Raw genomic sequence first — 20,770 nt, forward strand, 5'->3', positions numbered from 1 at the left:
CCATTGTGCAACAACAATATGTTATCTCTATTACCCGCTAGCAGACGGTTATCTGCCATTTCAACGTTCCATCAGCCTTATGCGTGATCCACTTTTACCCGCGTTCAGGATTAAGCTTATTCTATCTCGTAACCTCCTCATATTATAACGATAAGCCTATGGTATATTGCAATTAAAAACAATTTTTATAATACGAATATACCCGAAATATTTGTAAAATATATATATTAACCAAAACACAAATATAATACGAAATAAAGTTACGATAACCAAAACCCGTATTAATCATCAAAATCGTGTGGAACCCCAGCGTCAAAAATACCGAAATACCCACGAACGTACGAGAAACACCCGCACCAATAGAATACCAATTTAATAAAACCAAGATTAAAAACAATTATACGCCGCGAAATAAAAAAAATAAAAACCCACGACGCGAGTCCAGTAAGCTAAAAAACTAAAATGGCCAAACGGTATAAGGTACCAGACGGTAATAATAAAAACGGAATAAGAAACCTTAGACGTTACGCAAATTACGCAAGTAGTATATAAATATATATCCCTAAATATGCAATTTAATGGAAAATTTATACGAACGTTTTTTAACAGGGGAGTATAAAGTAATCATATTTCCCCAAAAATCGTGAAGAAACGACGGATATTCTGGTAATAAAAAAAAAGTTATACCGATTGCAGACTGTAAAAGGAGAGGCAGTTTTATACGGGAATAATACCATTAAAATAAAGACCGTATATTTTTGGATGGATAATTATAAACGAGAAAAATAAATTATTTTGGATATTACGGAAATCGGGAATAAAAATATAATTTTAGGAAATCCCTGGTTAAGAAAAATAATTTTAGGATAAATTGGATTTTAGGCCAAATCCAATAGGAAAAACGTTTAATTATTGAACGATTTCTAATATGATAGGGTTTATATTGGAAATATAAAATACGGAGAGACCTAATAAAGCAAATGGCGTATTTATAGGAAGGAAAACCAACCCCGGAGCTAATATTGGAAAAAAAACAATTATTTAAAGGCTAAAACCAATCCAATTATATAGTATTAATTATAAAAAAGTAAATTAAAGACGGTAAAATCCCAGGAAAATAACAATTCATATACGATTATTTAGCTAAAAATTCAAAACCGGATTACCCGAGCACAGCCCGTTCGACTATAAGATACCATTAAAAAAAGGAACCCAGCTAAAACTTTATAAAATATACGGTTTACATCCGACACAAATGGAGGTTTTAAACGAATATTTCGCAAAAAGTTTAAAAGGTTATATTAAACTATTAATATTACCAACAGGATATTCAGTCTTTTGAATACTAAAAGAAAACGGAAAATTACGATTATGCGTGGATTATAAACAATTGAACGATATTATTATAAAAAATTGCTACCCGCTCCTATTAATAAGGGAGTTTCGAAATATGGTTTACTAAATACAGTAGTTTATAATATTAAATTTTGAAGGAATATATAATTTAATCCGTATAAAGGAAGGCGAGGAATGGAAAACAGCATTTCGCATTAAACGAAAATATTACAAATACCTGGTAATGCCTTTCGGTTTTACAAACGCCCCCGCAATTTTCCAAATTATAATTAACCACGTTTTTAGGGAATGTTTAAATATTTTTGTCGTTATTTACCTGGGCGATATTTTTACTTTTTCCAAAACGTTGGAAATATATAAAAAATACGTTTATATAATTTTATAAAGATTACAAAACGTTAAACTTTTAATTAAACTCAAAAAATTCATTTTTTACAGCAAGTAAGTTAATCTCATAGGATATATTATCGCCCTTGGAAAAATTGGGATTGAAAAATTAAAAATCCAAACGGTAAAGAAATGGCCTCAATTATAAAACGTAAAAGATATTCGGCCATTTTTTTGGATCTGTGAATTTTTATAAAGGTTTTATTAAAGGGTACGGCGCGATCGCCGCCCCATTGACCAACATGATTAAAAAGGATTTAAAATTCCAAGGGACGGAATAAATATAATAAACCTTCGAATGGCTACGAAACGCAATAGCACGAAAACCAATTTTTAAGATATTAGACCCAATAAATCTTTTCGAAATCGAAACCGACGCATTCGATAATGCAATCGGAGGATAATTTAGCTAACGAAACGAAAAAGGACGCCTGCATTTTTGCGCCTTTTTTACAAAAATTATATAAATCAGAATTTAATCACTAAATTTACGATAAAAGATTTATAACTATTGTCCGAATATTCGAAAAATGGAAATTATAATTGTCCGGAATTAAATACGAAGTATTAGTTTATACGGACCACAAAGATCTAACTTATTTTACCATTAGTAAGGTGTTGAACAAACGACAAATTAAATGGGCAAATTCCTATTAGAATCCCATTTTAGGATTATTTGTCGAAAAGGAATAAAAAACGGTAAGGCCCACGCCTTTAATAAAAGACCAAAGTATAAAAATATAATATCCGAGGAAATACGAAAGACTTTTACAGTAGACGATAACGGAAACCTTTTACCAGTTTACCGAAGCCTTATAACGACCAATACGATCATTATACCAGAGGAAATACGGAAAATCCACGAAAATAAAGCCTACGGACACCAAGGAATTTCCAAAACATGGAGACGGTTGAAATAGCACCACAATTTCAAAGGAACACGACAAGAAGTACGAGAAGCTGTAAAGGATTATAAGCCCTGCGCAAAAATGGACAAGCTCACCAAATACGCCTACTTCCTACCTTATAAGGAAAGTAGCAACGCCGAAGAAATCGCATACACATTCTTACGAATAATTGTCAGCAACCACGGACTCCCAGAAAACATTATTACGGACAAAAATAAGTTTTTTACATTGAAATTTAGAAAGTTTTGATGGAATAGCTAGGAACCGACCATAAGCTATTTACAGTATTACACCCCCAGATAAACGGATAAACAGAACGAATTAACCAAATATTAAAATGATACCTAAAACATTATATAAATTACAAATAGGATAATTGGGTACGATTATCACCTATAGCATAAGTCGCGTATAACAGTTTAAAAAATGAAAATATTAAAATAAACCCGTTTTATAGCAATTACGGATTTAATCCTACCAACTATAAAAAACCAAAAACCACGATTGCGGCCCCACGAACCGATAAATAAATAAACGAATTACGAAAACTCCATTAAAAATTCCAACAAAAATTAGAATTCGTACGAAAAAAAATGACCAAATACGTCAACCAATATCGGATAAAAGGACTATTTTTTCAGGAGGGAAATAACGTTTATTTTATTCGACGCAATATTAAAATATAACGACCAAATAGCAAATTTAATTTTAAAAAGTTTAAACTTTTTAAAATCGATAAAAAGATTAGCGAAACCAATTATAAATTATTATTATTAAATATTATAAAAGTCCACCTAACGTTCCATGTATTATTATAGGAACCAGCATTATACGGTGCTAATACCCAAGACATGATCGAAATCGACGTAAAAAAACGTACGACGTCGAACGAATATTGGACTATAAACGCAACCACGGTAAAATAAAATATTTTGTTAAATAGGAAAATTGTAAATACGCAAAAAATATTTGGGAATTTTTTAATTATTTCCAAAATTATTAGGGATTATTCCGTTAATATTATTAGGAATTGGATTTGCGAGCAAATTAACTAAAAAAAAGGACGACCTAAAAAAGTACCATTTATTATTCCCAAAAATCAAAAATCGACAAGAATTCGAAACCATACCACCAAACGAATTTATAAAAAAACGTTTAATATATATTACAAATTAAAATATACGAATAAAGCAATTAATTAATTAAATAGTGCGTAAAAATATTCATTTTATTTAATAAAAAAGGATTAAAAGGACTTATTAGGAAGGACGAATCCCCGGCAACATTGAAATTTGGAAAAAACGATTCCAAAAATATTTCGGGAAAATTTCGGTCGATCGCCGCCGTTTTTCCCGTTTAACTTTTTCGCGTTCCACCCAATCCAATTCCTCCAAATCGTTAATTCCGCGAAATACAGCTCGTATTATTTTTTAAATTACAATTTATTCTATTTTCGCAAACGAATAAAATTTAACCGCTTTTTTGGATCCTTTGCTATTCCGCTAAAATATTCTTTTTCCAAAACCTCCAATTTAACGTCAGATTTTAAATATTACCGACCGATATTACGCAATTAAATATTCGAAATATTTGATATATTATAATTAAAACGGTTAACGCGAAAACATTCGATGCAACGAAAGGAAATTTGCGGTAAAACTGCGTAGCGTATTATACCGCGATATTCATAATAAAAACAAAAAAATGTATTTATAAAAAAAGGAAAAAGAAACCCAAAAAAGCGTGGCGACGTTTTGTCGACGAACGACCAAATTTCGATTTAATTACGCGATTAAATATAATGCAAAAGAAATTAGTAAAAAAGGAATATGTAATTAAAAACCAAAATTAAAGGAATACGAATTATTCAAAAATTAAAAGGATTTAGTTAAGGGAAAGTAAACCTAATATTACGACCAGATAATTGGGCCGGTATTAGGGAGGCCAGGCGGGGTTACACCCTTTTTAACGATATTTGACCAAAAAAACACCGACCGGTAGGAAATAGGATTATATAAGGACCTAATTACGTAATAATACGTAATTACCAAAAATTAATTTCGGTTGATTTGTAAAACCTCGATTGGGAATTACAAATTAAACAAATCAGGAGAAATTGTATTAAAAATATAGTTTATATAAAATACGTTTTTTATTATGTAAATAAATTCGATTTTATGATTGTTTAGCAGCAATTAGTTTTATATCTTAGTTAACTTCAATATTTATTTAAGAACGATTATAATTTCACCCCAGTTATTGAGAACCCCAGTTACCCAGTTAAAACGCTCAGTTGCTTTAATCCATTGTATTTTACCCTAAGAACAGGTTACCCGATACCTTGATTGTAACAACTACATTCACATAAACCGCGGAGGATCGAATCTTCCCTTTTCCTTCCACTTTTATTTTCTCTTATAACGATAATAATAACTCCTTTCGGGTACTTAACCTATTTTGGAATATTTAATGTATTAAAATTTTCCGATATATGCCTGGTTATCATATGAATAACCATTAAATTTTTGAATTTATATTTAAAAAACATATTTTTAAATAAGACACTCGCATTAATTTGCCAAACTATATATAATAGGTTTTAATTGACTAAAATGTCAATTTAAATTAACATCTATAATAATAGTAATTTGATAAAAACTTTAATTAGCATTGCTTGTTATCCCTGAGCGGATTGCGACAGGTGCCCAACTACACGTAAGCGTATGTTCGTGTATGCGATTCATATGTGTTCAGATTAACCAATTGACAAACAATGCATGCATCAAGAGGTACCTTTTACACAAAGGGGACGGGATATTACTATTACTATATTGCTACGAAAGGCTTCCATGCAGGCCCCCTCTCGATCTAGTACCTCATGTTCCTCAGATACACGGATATCTTGGACAGTGGCGACTGAGAATCATCCGTCTCGGCCGAATCCGCGGAATGCTCCGAGATGGAGGCCCTCCCCTCCTTGACAAACTTGGGCCATGTGTTAGTCAGAACCAGATATTTGATGCTGGTCTCGGCCGCGTCGTAAACGCTCGGCGAGAACTGCTCCGGGATCGCCCCAAAGTACTGGGCACGCCCCCGGTCGTCCGGCTCTGTGGTAGAAAGTCCCTCCCCAGACCCGGCCGCGGAGGCCAAACTTGCATTCCCGGACCAGTCGGGTGTCTCAAACGGCACGGCCGGATTGTCAAGTCGGTTCCCGTCGCCATAGAGAATCCTCGCCGCGTCCTCAAAGATGTCCTGGAGCCGACGGAGGTCCTGCGATGCAATGTTGAGCTGGAACTCGGCGTGGCGCGGGCTGATGAACTCTGCATAGATGTGCAGCGCGCCGTTGAAGCGCTTGCGGTTGAGCTCGGCCTCGTCCTCTTCCTGGACGTTTTCTTTTTCGGATCGTCCTGCGGTCCCTGCGTCGTCGGCTCCCGAGCTTCTCTGCCGGTTGCCTTCGGCCGATTTCCAATCGCCCACGGCGGACAGGAACGCAATGTTCTCCCCCGAAAAGTCCCGCAGGGCCGAAAACTTTCGGAGGGGCTCGGGGTTCTTTTCCAGTACGTAATCGAGCGCGCCCATGGTGAAGACGCTCTCGGACTGGCCAGTCGCCTTTTCGACGTCGGACAGGAACTTCCAGCTCACGCCGGCGGCGGAACCGATCTTTGTTGAATCCGTGACGAAGGATGTCCTGCGCTCTGGGTTCTCCAGCCTCTTGGCCTCCCAGCTGGCGATGGACTCGAGTGTCTCCTTGCGCAAGGACTTGTGCGTGATCACCTGCCAGCAGGGGATGAAGATTGTAAAGATCTCGATGAAGTTGATGGAGAGACAGATCCTGCACGAGTTGGTTCTGAGCTTTAGCTACTCGTCCCTTTTTTCTTCATGTTTTCTGTCGAAGTTCTGATGTGTGGCTGGCTCACCATTGAGAGGGTATGACATATCTATTCACAGGCTCCATTGCCGGGACATAAACTGCAACCAACCACAAGGGGGTGGCAGGTAGGCTGATCTGGTCAGTAAATGTTGCACCTGCAGCTGCGTACACTGTACAGCATTGGAGAGGATGGGCTAGTGACATACCTGGCGATGCAGCAGGCAAACGTCTGCAAGCGCCATCCCTGAGTGTCCTTGATGTCACGAGATTTCCAAAGAATAACAGGGGCGACCATCCAAGCCCAGAAAAACTGCCAGACGATGGACGGCCACCACTCCCATCCCTTGCCCCTCTCCATTCTCTGCTGCAAAGGGGTACCCGTGACCTCGGTGCCTGGAATGCCAAACGATGGGTGGTATTTGCGGGAGACGAGATACATGGTGACGGTCAAGATGAGCTAAACAGAGAGAGAGAGAGAGAGAGGGAGAGAGAGAGTCTCTTGTCAGCTTCTGTGCCTAAATTGAGGGTTTGTCGCTCGTCCAACAGACCCATCTCAATCCGAGTAGTACGCACCTGTAGCAGCATCCCAAAAGACACAACGACGACAATCCTGGTGGAGTAGTCCAGCTTCAGAAACCTTCCCAGCAGGGTCTTGTCCCTACAGCTGCACCTCTGCTTCTCGGGACCGGAATAGACGGCCGCCTTCTCGGCGTACCTCTTCTGGGCCTGGGCGACGTGGAGAAAGCGGCTGTTGGACGCGTGGAAGAGGGCGATCCCAAACGGCAGGTAGAGACCCATGACCCAGAACTCGGCGTGGTCGGGCACGAAGGCGCCGATGCTGAGGCCGATCTGGGAGGAGAGCCAGTACAGGTGCAGCAGGGTCACGGCGCCAAACGACAAGCCCAGGCCGCGGATCTTGAGGAACGGCATGCGGCGGTTCTTGAACAGGAAGATCATGCCGCCGAGTACCAGCACCGTCCAGAAGCCTCCCCAGGCAAGCCAAAAAAGGGCGACCGGCCCCGAGTTGAAGGCCGCTGGCGGTAGGGCCGCCTCCGCGGGGGTTGCGTCTGCTGTGGTGGACTTGTCCATCATGATGATGCTGTGAGCTGCTTTGGTTGTTGTTGACGTTCGGCCATGTCCTGCGGAGTGAGCAAGACTTGGTGAGGCTAGAGGGTTTTCTTTTTCTTTTTTTTTCCCTTTTACGTTTTCTTCTTGTCGAGGACTTGAGGGGTTGTGTTTATATCTTCAAGGTTTCCATTCGAAGGAGAAGCTGTATGCATCTACCCCTGACTTGTCAACATGATAGTTCACCTGCAGGGTCTATTCTCCTGCATTCTTGTGATGAGCATGGCTGAGAATATGGAAGTTGCCGAACTATTGGGCAACGTTTTGCAGATCCCTCTTGTGCCAAGGTGACGAGCAGCCCTAGCTCTGCCTGTCAGGCCCGACTAGTCAACACCTGTTTTCATGGATCATTGTTTGTGATGAGCCCATGCTACCAACTGCATGGCTAGGGCCTGATTCAGGCTCTGAGATACTTGGGGCAGAATATGATTTTCTGCACTGTTGGAAAATAGGTCAAATCACCCCAAACCATTCGGTTACCCCGTACGCCAGCCTGTCGATCCCATCTACGATCCGCGACGGGGTGGAGTACAGCCTTCAGACTTTGGCCTTGCAGATCTTCTACAAAAGGTGTCTTAAATGAAAGACACAACGATCAACAAGGTCTTGGAGGCCACGCTAACCGTGCAATCGGGGGAGATTATGGAAGAGGGTTGGGAGGGCTGATCAACTAAGTAGAACATGATGCCCAAGAAGGAAACACCACGTTCCGAGCTAGTGTCAGATATATGAACAACTGCTGGTTTTTCAAACCTATTGTTTGCAGGTTCCAAAAAAAAAAATAAAAAAACAAAAAATTAAAAACTCTCCTTGGTGAGCTCCTTTTAGCATAGCACCAGCACCCGACGGCGGTATAGAACCATCATTACCACTTGCGGTAGAGATCGGCACTAGAATCCACCAGACGGGTATGGGGAACGCCTTAACCATTGCCATGAGGTAGACTGCGAAGCAACGCCACAGAGTTTACGGTGAGGAGTAGACTAGCTGCTAGTTTGGCCGCGGATAGGAAGCCGGGGGACGCACCAAAACACCCGATCTGTCGGTATCACGCTTGCGATTGGTTGATTGAGACCCGTCAACTAGCTTCATGGCACGACGTCGGCCAAATATCAGACTTTGTAGGCTATCGGGGTCGTCCCACGTGATGACATCCACAAGGCGTGATTATACAACTTACTACTCCCAAATCTATTCTTGGGTCATGCATTCGTGGGTTACCAGCACCTGCTAGCAAAGTAGATAAGTTTAAGTCATGTTTTGCTTGGTGTGGCGAATGAGCCCCTAATCAGCGCAGCGTTCTCTCTTCTTTTTTTTACTTTTTATCTTTTATTTTTTTTTTCTTTTTTTCTTTTATACTCTGTCGCTGCATATTGACCTTGGATGCATCGGGCAGGGTATCTACATGATTGGATGTGAATGCGCCCAGGCACCAAACGGGACTTCGGCGCCTCTCAACTATGCTTGCCACAACAGTTACATGTTGTTGCCTCGAAAACGGTGACTGCCGCCTCACCTTGCTCAACTAGTTGCGCCAGGTTGATTCAGATGAAAACTTAATGGTTCTATTCGAACTTGATCAACCTGTCCGCCTCTCGACAATTAACGAATGAATGCACCCTGAGATTGTTAACCTGCCTTGGTATAGATTGCCCCATGTGCCCGCCCGTCACGTACCAGATTTAAGGCAAGGTACCTAACGTCAGTGTGACGACATTCAAAATAGTCCACGTTTCCCCGCGGCGTCATGCCCTGCCACAATTCGACGGCGTAATCCGGCCAAATAATTCGGCAGGTAGCAAGGCGCTGTAGATGTCCATTGTCCAAACGAACCTGAAACTGTTTGTTTTACCCAACCAAAAACAAGATCTCTGGAAACGACACAGGAACCAGTCTAACAAGATATTGATCACAGCAAACTATCGATCCGGGTCAGATAGATACTCTTCTCATAGCTTGGCCGATCTTCAATATCCATCACCGTCAACTTCCAGCCGATTATGACAGCAACACTCCACGGCCACTGCGTCTGCGGACAAGTAGCCTACCGCGTCGAGCTCGACTCGGCCGAGGATGCAAGAACATCGCTGTGCCACTGCACTAGCTGCAAGCGGGCTTTTGGGACGGAGAATGGCGTAACGACCAAGGTGAGTGAGTGTGGCTTGCTCTCTGGAGCAACCGCCAGTCTAGTCTAGTAATCCGAAAAAAAAAAAAAAGAACAACGTAAACGAACATCTCAGTCACTGACATTACCTAAACAAAACAACAAAACACGCAAACCCATAATTACTAGGTCCCTCTTCAAGGCTTCACCTACACCCAAGGCAAACCAAAACAGCACAAGCAGGACAGCAACGGCGTGATTCGGGAGTTTTGTGGCGACTGCGGCGCATACCTCTGCGAGTACGGAGAGGCAGCCGCCGAAAAGTTTCGCTACGTCGCCTGGGGCACCTTTGACGACCAGGACCGCGACAGGGTGCCTCCAAAGGGCGAGTTTTTCTGTTCGCAGCGGGATGGATGGATGCCTGAGGTGCCTGGAGTTTTCCACAAGCAGGAGATAAAGCAGTGAATAGGAGATGGCTTTTTTTTTTTTTTTTTGCCCCCAAAATATAGGCGAATGCCTATGGCGAGCGTCTACAATGTTGATCTTCTTCAACTAGCTTGCCATAAATGCAGTGAAGGCATGTGGCAAACAATTATCTACGTACCTAGGATGCAACAATGAGATTGCTGTCTGGTTGTTTCCACAGCTCTGGGTGTTTATAGACCTCGTCTACGCGCACGGGTCTGGGGTTAAAATGAATGAATAATGCGAATTGCTGTATTTTTTTATTTTATTTTTTCTTTTTCTTTTTCAACTTGATAGAGAAATTATTCACGACTAACTTCTTTATTTCTGTTTCAAAAAACAGAGCCTAATCTCAGAAATAAAAATACCTGGATATCCCAACCCCAATGCGATGGCCATTATTATCATTCCAACACTAGTATTTGCTGGATATTTCCCCTCATTCTCTTCCCCCGTATCACGTCAGCATCTCCTGCATCTCGACACCAGAACTTGTCATCCCTCAACGCCCTTCCTGGCCCGTCCTGGCCAAACAATGGTACGGATCGGCGGCGAGGCAAGCCTGGGCATGGATGCACTGCAGCAATTGGCAATCATATTCGCAACTCCAATTCGCGGAAAGCTGACTGCCAAAAACAGAAATGCATCTCCGACCCTAAACGCCCGAGAGTGACTGCCACACTCTCACAACATGCACGACGCAAGTCGCCTTTGGTGCAACTTGTAGGAGCCCCTCTCTTAGTTTTCCTTATTTAATCGAGACGTCCTGTCTGCTTTCTATGAGGCGGGACTTGCACTTTGGCCAAGGTAGAAATATCTGGCGCTCCTTTCAAACAAAAAGGGGGGAAAAAATGAGCAAATACTCTGCCCTGGAGAGTCTCCTGGGTCCTTCATCTCGCCATGAAGGCATGCTACATCTCGAGCTAACGACCGTGGTAAAATGCGGTGTTGTTGTATACGTGGCTTGGCTGGTAGGGCTTTGCGTGTATCGACTCTACTTCAGCCCTCTTTCTGGATTCCCCGGCAGCAAACTTGCGGCTGTCACTGGCTGGGTCGAGACGTATCACGAAGTCTTTCGTGGCGGGCAGTTTGTCTTCAAGCTCCAAGAATGGCATGAGAAATACGGTGGGTCGACGTGCCCAACTTCACACTAGTCTAGTTTGCGAAGATGCTAACATGATCACGTCAACAAGGCCCCGTCGTCCGCATCGGACCCTCTGAAGTCCACATCTCAGACCCGGACTGCGTCGACACCATCCTTGCCGGAGGGCCCGGCGCGCAGTACGACAAGAAGAAGGAGTGGAAGCGGCGCTTCGGCGACCAGCACTCGGGCTTCAGCACCATCGACCACCGCCACCACCGCCTGCGCAGGTCGGCCCTGGCGCCCTTTTTCTCCAAGCAGAAGATCGCCGGCATCGAGCGATACGTCGCCGCAAAGGTCCACCGGCTCTGCGATCGACTGCAAGGGGACTACGGCGGCGGCGGCGCCCCGGTCCTGCTCAACAAGTGCTTCGCGTCCATGGCATTTGACATCGTCACGTATTATGCCTTTGCCCGGTCCTTCGACTACATGGAGCACCCGACGTTCGACGCCGAGCTGACCAACTCGTTGAAGACGCTGGTCCGGTCCTGTCATGTCATGGGCCAGTTTCCTTGGATTTTGGGCCTCCTTGAAAGTCTGCCGCGACGGGTTGCTGAGGCGTTGAACCCGAGTCTGCGTGTATTCAACACGTTTATAGATGTGAGAAACCTTTCCATCCGCTCTGGCTGTTCGATTCTGTTCCTCTGTAAAATGCACAAATAAACCGGCCGCGGCCTGTGTTTGCACGCCCATTCTGACAAGATAACACTTGACCACGCGTAGCAAATAGACACGCAGATCAAAGCCATCAAGTCTGGGGACAACCAGGCATACAAAGAAGTAGCACACAAGACCATTTTCAAGGAGCTATTCGACACAAACCTGCCTCCAGAGGAAAAGACGGTCGAACGGCTGAGAGACGAGGGTAAGCTTTCCATACAGTACAATATCCAAAATGCTCCTTTTTAACTGAGAAACAAAAAATCCCGTAATCGACAAACAAACAGGTGTGTCCATCGTCGGAGCCGGCGTTGAAACAACCTCAAACGTGCTCTCCAAGGCCGTCTTCTGGATCCTGAATGACGCAGCCATCCACCGACGCCTGGCCGCCGAGCTCGACTCGGTCTGGCCCGACCCTTCCTCGGAGGAGCAAACCCCGGCCCTGTCGACGCTCGAAGCCCTCCCCTACCTCGGCGCCGTGCTGGACGAGGCCCTGGGGCTGTCGTACCCCGTGACGGGCCGATCGGTACGCACGTCGCCGCGCAGCCCTGTGACCCTGCACGTGGGCGGCCGGCAGCGGCGGCGGCGGCGGCAGCAGCAGCAGCAGCAAGGCGAAATCACCGCGGTGCGGCTGCCGCCCGGCACGTACTTTAGCACCAGCATGTACTTGACGCACCAGGACCGGGCCGTGTGGGGGCGAGGACGCGCTCGAGTTTCGGCCCGAGCGCTGGCTGCGCGGCGACGACAAGGCCTTGAGGAAGTATCTCGTCGCCTTCAGCCGCGGGCCGCGCATGTGTCTTGGCATGAACCTTGCGAGGGCCGAGTTGTTCATCGGGCTGGCTGTCGTCATTCGCCGATTGAGCATGGAGCTATTCGAGACGACCGAGGAGGCGGTTGCGGTCGGCGCCGACTACTTTGTTCCTATTCCTCCTGCTGGTGCTGAATGGGTCAAGGTGCTGGTCAAGTGAGGAGGTGGCCGAGATGGTTGTTAATTAGTCGAGTTCTGGTAATGGACCATATTTGAGATTATCGCGACGGTTTTGATGAGACCTGACGCTGTACTGGTTATCTTGTTGGTGGCGATGTTAGTGATGACGATCATATCGTCACGCTTGAACCTTTCTGTGTATCCGAAAATTCCATAAGGCTCCATCACATATGTGGTTAGAAAACCCAGCAACTAGCAAAGCATACATCACCAGAAGAATGTTATGAGAGGTCAGAAAATCCAGAAGAAATGTGATAGTTGGACACTGTCTATGGACAAACCGCATGCTTCATGCAACCCCGTGACAAAAGTATTTCTTGGTCTTTTCATCAGATATTAGTACATAGGGAAAGATTGTCAATATTACACACGAAAGGACGCACGGCAGAGCTGAAAGCCGTCATCTCATCCCTAACCAACAAAATCGTTCAGACCCTTGGCGTCCTCAAACTTGACCTTGCCATCCTTGCCGACACTCGCGACATGAATGCCGGTAATCTTGCCGCGCGTAACTTCGGGCGCTTCCATAGTGGGCTCGGGCTTCGTGGCCAGCTCGACCGCGCGAGCGGCCACGCCAGCCTCGCTGTCGGCAATCTCGTTGACGTCGTCGTTGGTCAACACATCAGTTACGCGCACACCCCTGCTCGACATCAGAATCGTTGCAGGGCCGCGGAACTGCAAGAAGAGCCGATCGCCGCGGATGGATCTCCTCATCGCTGTCCTGAGGCCAAAGAGAGCGCGGGCGATTGTCTTGTACAAGTCTGTGTTGCGCATCGCGGTCATGAAGTTTGATAGGCGGTTCGGTACCAGGGTGGTCATGTAGTTGGTCATCGAGGCCGGGAGGGCGGGGATTTGTACCCTCAGCGGGCTGACGCTGCGCAGTCGGAACGGCAGCGGCGGGTTCTTGTTGATCGAATACGCCGTTACGTGGCTTGGGTGCAGCACTATCTCCTCGCCCTCGGCCAGCGACACCTGGTATACTTGTCCCGGACTTGAGAGCGCAGCCAAGCCCCTACCCGTCAGGTGTGTGCTTCCCCAGTGCGCAAGCGACAGGCCGCGCTGGATGCGGGGAGAAGGGACGAGGGTGTGGCCGGTCCATGCGAGGAGCGCGTTGCGCTGAGTGACCATCCAGTCGGTCGTGCCATCGAGGTGAAGGATCGAAAAGGTGGTGTTGGGGGAGGCGGTTCCGATCAGTGCGGTTATGGGGGTCGTGGATGTTATGCGCTGATAGAGGAACGGAACGCCGAGGAGGGCGCGGCGGAGGGGCGAGAGGAGAGATAGCGTTGATTGGGCCTGGACGAGGTAGACCACAATGTCAGCGACTGGCTTGAGATATAGACAGTGACGATTTGTTTGGTGACTATAGCTGTTCTCACATTTTCTACTTTGCCGGCAACGGAGACCAGGGTACCTCTTCTTGTGTAGAGCTTCTGGGAAGGCGAGAGGCTGACGGAGAGGAGCGAGTACGGCGATCCGAGAACTTCGAAGCTGGCGTCTGAAGTATAGGCAAGAAGAGTGTGTCAGTACTAGACAGACAATTATCAGGGGTTCAATGATGCTCTACAGTAGCTAGGACTACCTTACCCGCAGTATCTCTCTTCGTATGGGCCTGGCCGGGAGCTCCCAGTAAATCCCCGCTATGTTTGGGAGTGATGGTAGAGGGCGCAGCCGAGATCTGGATCGCACGGCATTGCCGGCAGACGAATCGAGGCCGTAACCTGGGCCTTAATGCCAGTGTTGACCGTATCATGGCCGATTGACCACGCATGACTGGTGTGTGATGTGGCGCTGCGTTGCGACCACGGACGAGACCAACCCAACGTCAACACTCTCGCAGGTGCAAAAATCTATTGCAGCATGTCAAGGTCCCCAATGCCGTCACCAGCCGCAAAGCCTGCATTGCAATTGCATGAGCGGAGTGCATGAGATGTTCACGTGACCCAGCCAATTGCAGCGTCAGAAATCCTCGTCAGTGGGTTGCACAGATCACAAAATGAGCTAGGTTGCCGCTAGCAACGTTTCCCGGTTGGCAAGGGGAAACCTACCAATTCAACCGAACCAACCGAATTTCCAATTGGCTTTAATTTCAATGGGTGTGCCACTATTGAAGCTCTGACCAAACGACATTTCCTTTCGCGTTGAATAACTCCCTTTTGACATTGGCGACAGTCGACAACAAGAGAGACGTGAGCGCGTTGGCTTCTTTCTTTGGATCGGTTTTTTACTTTGCCTTTTTCTTGTTGTCTTTGGCTTCTATGGTTTCTTAGTTGGCAATCTCAGTTGCAATGTCGGTTCGCGTCGTGGCCAGGATAAGACCTCTCCTCGAGAAGGAGCTGGAGAAGGACATTATTGTTCGACCTCACGGCCAAGAAGGGAAACAACCAAATGTGGTCAAGATTCCAAGCCCGAAGAATCCATCCGAGGAGTTTTCCTTTACCTTCAACAGCGTCTACGACATGTCGACTTCACAGGAGACTCTGTTTACATCCGAGGGTGGGTTGTTTGGGGACGAGAGGCGCATCACCTATAAGATGCCTTATTATTGACTCTAGACTTGCTTGTTCCTAGTTGCTCCTCACGTCAAATCCCTGTTCCAAGGTCTCGATGTCACGATTTTCGCCTATGGCGTCACCGGCACCGGCAAGACGCACACGATGCGTGGTGGCCTTAGACTGGCAGAGCGCGGAGTGATCCCCCGTCTTCTGTCTGCCGTTTTCCGTCGCGGCAAGAAGATCATGAAGGACTCGGACGGCGAAACCACGGTTGACGTTGCCTTGTCATACTACGAAATTTACAATGACAAGGTCTTTGACCTGCTCGAACCCCCAGAGAAGCGAACCCCATCCGGCCTGCCCCTGCGCGAGGCCAACAACAAGACGTATGTCGTTGGCTTGTCGGAACGGCAATGCGTCGACCTCAAGGACTTTGAGAACCTCTACATTGAGGCAAACAACAATCGGGTCACGGCAGCAACCAAATTGAATGCTCATAGCAGTCGCAGTCATGCTATTCTACGCGTCAAGGTTACACAGACCACGGGCGACACAGTAAAAGAGAGCACAGCCTCTGCCATAGACCTTGCCGGATCAGAAGACAACCGTCGCACAGACAATGGCAAGGAGCGCCTGGTCGAGTCTGCGGCAATCAACAAAAGTCTATTTGTTCTTTCGCAGTGTGTCGATGCGATATCTCGCGGCGAGAAGCGCATCCCGTATCGAGAATCCAAGATGACACGTATTCTATCCCTGGGCCAGAACAACGGCATCACCATCATGATCCTCAACCTCTCGCCCATGCGTGCGTACCATCTGGATACTCTGAGCAGTCTGAATGTCAGCTCGCGTGCCAAACGCATCGAAGTTCGTGAGATTGAAAATGAGGTTGTGTACAAACAATTCCCTCGCACCAACTCGGGCGGTCCAGCCCTAGGCAGGCAGCCTCTGCGACCGCTTGCCAACGCTCATAACACGGCCGCCATCTCCAAGCCCGGCTCCACCTCTGCTGCTGACAAGCCAGAGAAGGAGAAGCCTACGAAACTGTTCAACGTCTACAAAAGTCCAGCGCCTGCAAAGCCTCCCAAGCCTGCCGCACTAGCCTTGGCCAACAAGCCCACCACGGCCAACATGTCGATGCCGCGTGCCAAAGCAGCGCCGGTCAGCCCGACGAAGCGCAAGCCCGAAACGACCGAATCAAACCTCAGCCTCCCGCGCCCATCAAAACTGATCCGCCCCTCCCAGACAGTCCCGAGGCAGCTGCTTGGCCCATCAGCGGTGCCATCGTTTCCCTCCATGACCGCCGAGCAAATTGAGGCTATGGTTGAGCGCAAGGTCGCTGAGGTTCTTGCTGCGCGTGCAGCTGCTGAAACGCAAGCTGCGCCTGCCGAACCGCCAAAAGAGATCAGCGAGGCTGTCCAGAAACGGCTCGACGAACTGGAAAGGAAAATTGCCGACAGCAACCGCGACGACGATGGGCCTTCCCAGGGTCTTCGCCTCATCCTGCAAGCCCGGCAATGCAAAGAACTTGGCGACGAGGAAGGCGCCCTCCGCGCGTACGAGGAGGCATTGCGCTTCTTTCCGGGCCAGGCCAAGCTTCTTCGCAAGATCCAGAAGCAAAAGGTCATCCTTGGTATTGTCGATGAAGAAAAGCCGCAGCAGGCGCGAGTAAAACCCGCCCCCGCGGCAAGCACGGATAGCGACTTTCACGGTACGGATGGCGATGTGGACGACGACGGCGACAGCCTCGCAGAGGAAAAGACGGCGCGCGCACCGCGCAAAAAGAAGCAGGTCCGGAGGACGGTAGCATCAGATGCCGAATACCCACCGGAGCATCTGACGCCGCGCAAGAAGCAGCTCCTCGATATTGTCAACTCGCGCAACACGGAGCTGATCATGAGCCTGACGGGGTTCGGAGCAAAGAAGGCGCGCGATCTGGTCGAGAACCTGGCGCTGCTTGCCGTTGATGGTGACAGCGACGCTCCGCAGATCAGCAGCTTGGCGCAGTTGCGGTCAGTTCCCGGGATGGGCGGGCGGACCGTAGACAGGGCGTACGAGGGGCTTGGTGCAGGCGCACCCGAGACTGTCACGGCGTAGAGCTGCTTGACTGGCTGTTCATCTCGGTCTTTGAATACTGGGAATTTGGTGGCATGCAGTGTTCTTTTGTTCTCTTCATTTCAAAAATTTGCATTGGCGAGGCGTTTTATTGGGGCAGCATTTTTCTAACCTTGTCTGCTGCGTATTGCTATTCAACACAACTTATCCGACCTTTTCGCGTTATTCCCCTTGCGCTCCAATGAGCACTCGATTGCTTTCTATCATTCTCGTTTAATGCACACATTCCTTAGCTGGCGATAGACATGGTCATTACAGCAAGACTTGCTACCGTTGGCTAATGGAATAACTCGACTCCTCTGCACACATAGTGATGAGTGGTCTTATACCGCTGATTATTATTACCCGACTTTCCCGTCGTTTTTAGCCTTTTGAATCCATCCTAGTAACAAGCCGGGATAGTAAGACGATTTGTGGACGTTTAGAGCAGTCTCGATGGAATATCTGTATCTACTCCAGATAGACGATTTGCTTGGCCCATAAGCGCCAGAGACAGCACCCTCGTCAACAGCGAGTGAATCCTATCCGGTTCGTCGCTAACGCCCTTATGGCTCAGTGGTAGAGCGCATCACTAGTAATCCACTAGTTTCTGGTGCATTACATCCTATGATGAGGTCCTAGGTTCGATCCCTGGTGAGGGCATTCACAATCTTTCACAAACCCGGTTGTAACTGGTTGTTGAGCAACCTCTTTTTGTTTTTCTAAGTAGAATTTTGTTGGCCCCATTCGTCCATTTATTTGGTTGATTGTATTTTTAGATGCAGATAGACAAAAAAAACAGTGTGTAGGAGGAGGTAAGGTTTGTAGTTTGAAAAGACAAAGATCGGCTAATTTTTTTTTTTTTTTTTTTCTTTCAAGTAAATAACATCAAGGTATTTTTGCGCCTGTGCGGAACGGACGTTTTCCTCCATCCAGGCCATGCAATGCACTCAACCCCAGGCCTCTCTCGCGCGCCAATACTACCCAATTCCCAATCAAAACAACACATTCGCTTACCTCAAAGTGACATATATCACGCATGCGTGCGTCTGTGTGTGCCAATAAGAGCCCGAGTGAGCAACCGACTTGCATGCAGCTGTGGCATTTCATTTCCCAGAGAAACGGTCGTGCCTCCGCAGCGGCCGCCCCACACGAATTATTTTCCCGTTCGATAAGCGCAAGACACGCATCTGCCGTTAGCGACCGACCCTATCTATGCGTTGTCCGACTTCCCCGCCCCGACGTTCAGGCACGCACGACGAGCAGAAATCCGGCGGTCTGGTTCGGGGGGGTGCGGGCTGGCCGCGTTGCCTTTGGTCGATTTTTTTTTTTTTGGCAAGGGTTGGGCGCCGCCAGATTGGGTCGCTAAACGACCGGAAACCGCCGTGCACTGCAGCTTGCAGCAGGCAGGCAGGGAGCCGAGTTGGTGATTTATTGAAGCAAGAGGGGATCTTTTGGAAGCTTCAAACGCCGTACAGAGTTGCAATATCCGTTCCATCGCCGAAACTGGCCTGCTTCTTCTGGCGTACCTATCTTTACCCTCCCTGCGGTGATGTTATCTGCTCTGCTGCAAGGAAGGTTGTTAAAAGTGCTTTATGCGTTTTGATAAGCCTGCAGCAACTTTTCTTTTTTTGACTCAAGCATCTTTGGTTTGCATCTGCTCTGCTCACCATTAGGTGCGGGGATCATGTTGGGTGTTTTCTCTTTGTGTGCTCAACCCATCTTTTTCCCGTCTCGGTTGGAATACGCTGTTATTGTTGCCGTTGGCAATACGCTGCCAAGTGACAGAAAAGAATCCACTGCCTGCTCGTTCATTTGCGATTCATTTTGATCTATATTTTCATTTTCCCCTCTTGCTATCTCCTTTTTTTCTCCGTCCTCAATCACGGATACATCGGCGCAAACGCCTGGGCCGCACCAGCTACGGAATATTCCGTGAAAGGGAAAAAAAAAAAAAAAAAAAAAACCCAGGGCGTCGGGTCTGGTTTCGTTTACTGTTTGGATAAGGGAACTTTTAGTCTCGTTTCCTTTTCTTTTTTTGGTTCATCACATACAGCGTACAGGGCATGCATCATACGACATATCGTCACAACTGACATGGCGGCGCCTCGCCCTACCGTTCCCTCGGAACCAGATCTGGACTAAATATTTCTGGGGGCCAAAACAAAATGTGGGCATCATGGGAGGGGCCAGACTTTTGGGAATGGGTCAAGCGGATAAATCAATGAGATTGTATGCTTGGTAAAGTGTACACGTTTTGTCGGTATCAGGTCTGGTCCCCGCTTCTTGAATTTGTTCTCGTGCATGCTGCATATAGGCGAGATACTGTGTGTGAGTTTTTTTTTTGTTTTTTGTTTTTTTTTTTTTTTGGGGAAAGAGAGGCGACTTTTTTTTGTGTCGTTTGGCTGGAATACATAACATGGCAAAATCCGCAGGCTAGGAGAAAAATAGGAGGGAAAAAAAAAACACCTATTCTGAGCATAATATCTAACAAAAAAATGTAGTCAATTTAGAAAGAAGAACAAAACAAAAAGTATCACATACAACGGTGCATCACAGGAGCTGGGGTCACTCGGTACCGTACCCCTCTACCACGGTCAACCAATCTTTTTCCACAATACGGATAAGGTTCTCGAAACTCTACCCTCGACTGCCTATAATTGCCTAGCACCGTAACGGTATTATCGACGTGGGGCGGGGCATTCATGCCGCCTGTGAACCATTGGGCCGTTCGACAAAAAGTGCCGAGGGGTCGTCCATCCTCTCCCTCTGTGTTGTCGCAGGGGGTTCCACATTCCCGGAACCCAGACCGTTCGTTCTTCACTCCCATTCATTGCGCCCCCGCCCTCGTCCTCTGCCGTACTGTAACTGTACATAGTACGTTTTGGCCCCGGCTCTCTGGCGCCCAAGCTCCCCCCCGTGCCGGCTTTTAATCCCACCTAGCCTACCTCAGTTTCGGTTTCGGTGTTGTTCGTACGACCCAAGTCTCGGGAGCTTTTCAGCATCGACCGTGTTCCTTCTGGGGGAGGGTTTGTCTGTCTTTCCCCCGTTTCGACGTGCATTCCAGCTCACGTATCTGCAGGTCGATGCATTCGACGTTTTTTTTAGAAGAGTTCTAGCCGGTTTTGTCGCCTGCCTCAACCCACTAGAGACGGAGTTGACGTCGTTTTTTTTTTTTT

At 46.9% G+C, this 20,770-nt stretch overlaps 4 protein-coding genes across 4 annotated transcripts; 2 read left to right on the forward strand and 2 right to left on the reverse strand.

Moving 5' to 3' along the window:
* Positions 1-5,519: 5,519 nt before the first annotated feature.
* Positions 5,520-7,614, reverse strand: PpBr36_03923 (uncharacterized protein; the record flags this gene model as incomplete). The annotated part of the gene is made up of 4 exons (XM_029891092.1): positions 5,520-6,483; positions 6,569-6,652; positions 6,729-6,979; positions 7,096-7,614. 4 exons carry the CDS (start codon positions 7,612-7,614, stop codon positions 5,520-5,522), a joined length of 1,818 nt encoding a protein of 605 aa, XP_029754376.1.
* Positions 7,615-9,602: 1,988 nt separating this feature from the next.
* On the forward strand, positions 9,603-12,985 carry PpBr36_03924 (uncharacterized protein; the record flags this gene model as incomplete). Its single annotated transcript, XM_029891093.1, has 7 exons — positions 9,603-9,794; positions 9,941-10,212; positions 11,244-11,341; positions 11,410-11,957; positions 12,081-12,222; positions 12,305-12,543; positions 12,719-12,985. Exons 1-7 carry the CDS (start codon positions 9,648-9,650, stop codon positions 12,983-12,985), a joined length of 1,713 nt encoding a protein of 570 aa, XP_029754369.1. The 5' UTR covers positions 9,603-9,647.
* Positions 12,986-13,416: 431 nt separating this feature from the next.
* PpBr36_03925 (uncharacterized protein) lies at positions 13,417-14,791 on the reverse strand (the record flags this gene model as incomplete). Its single annotated transcript, XM_029891094.1, has 3 exons — positions 13,417-14,298; positions 14,382-14,500; positions 14,590-14,791. Coding segments are annotated over 3 exons (1,203 nt in total), but the record flags the coding sequence as incomplete, so codon positions are not given.
* Positions 14,792-15,290: 499 nt separating this feature from the next.
* On the forward strand, positions 15,291-17,594 carry PpBr36_03926 (uncharacterized protein; the record flags this gene model as incomplete). Its single annotated transcript, XM_029891095.1, has 2 exons — positions 15,291-15,498; positions 15,574-17,594. The coding sequence occupies 2 exons, from the start codon at positions 15,291-15,293 to the stop codon at positions 17,592-17,594; spliced, it is 2,229 nt and encodes a 742-aa protein (XP_029754371.1).
* Between the last annotated feature and the right edge of the window lie 3,176 nt (positions 17,595-20,770).

The sequence above is a fragment of the Pyricularia pennisetigena genome, chromosome 3 (assembly GCF_004337985.1).
Source record: "Pyricularia pennisetigena strain Br36 chromosome 3, whole genome shotgun sequence".
Classification (NCBI taxonomy): Eukaryota; Fungi; Ascomycota; class Sordariomycetes; order Magnaporthales; family Pyriculariaceae; genus Pyricularia; species Pyricularia pennisetigena.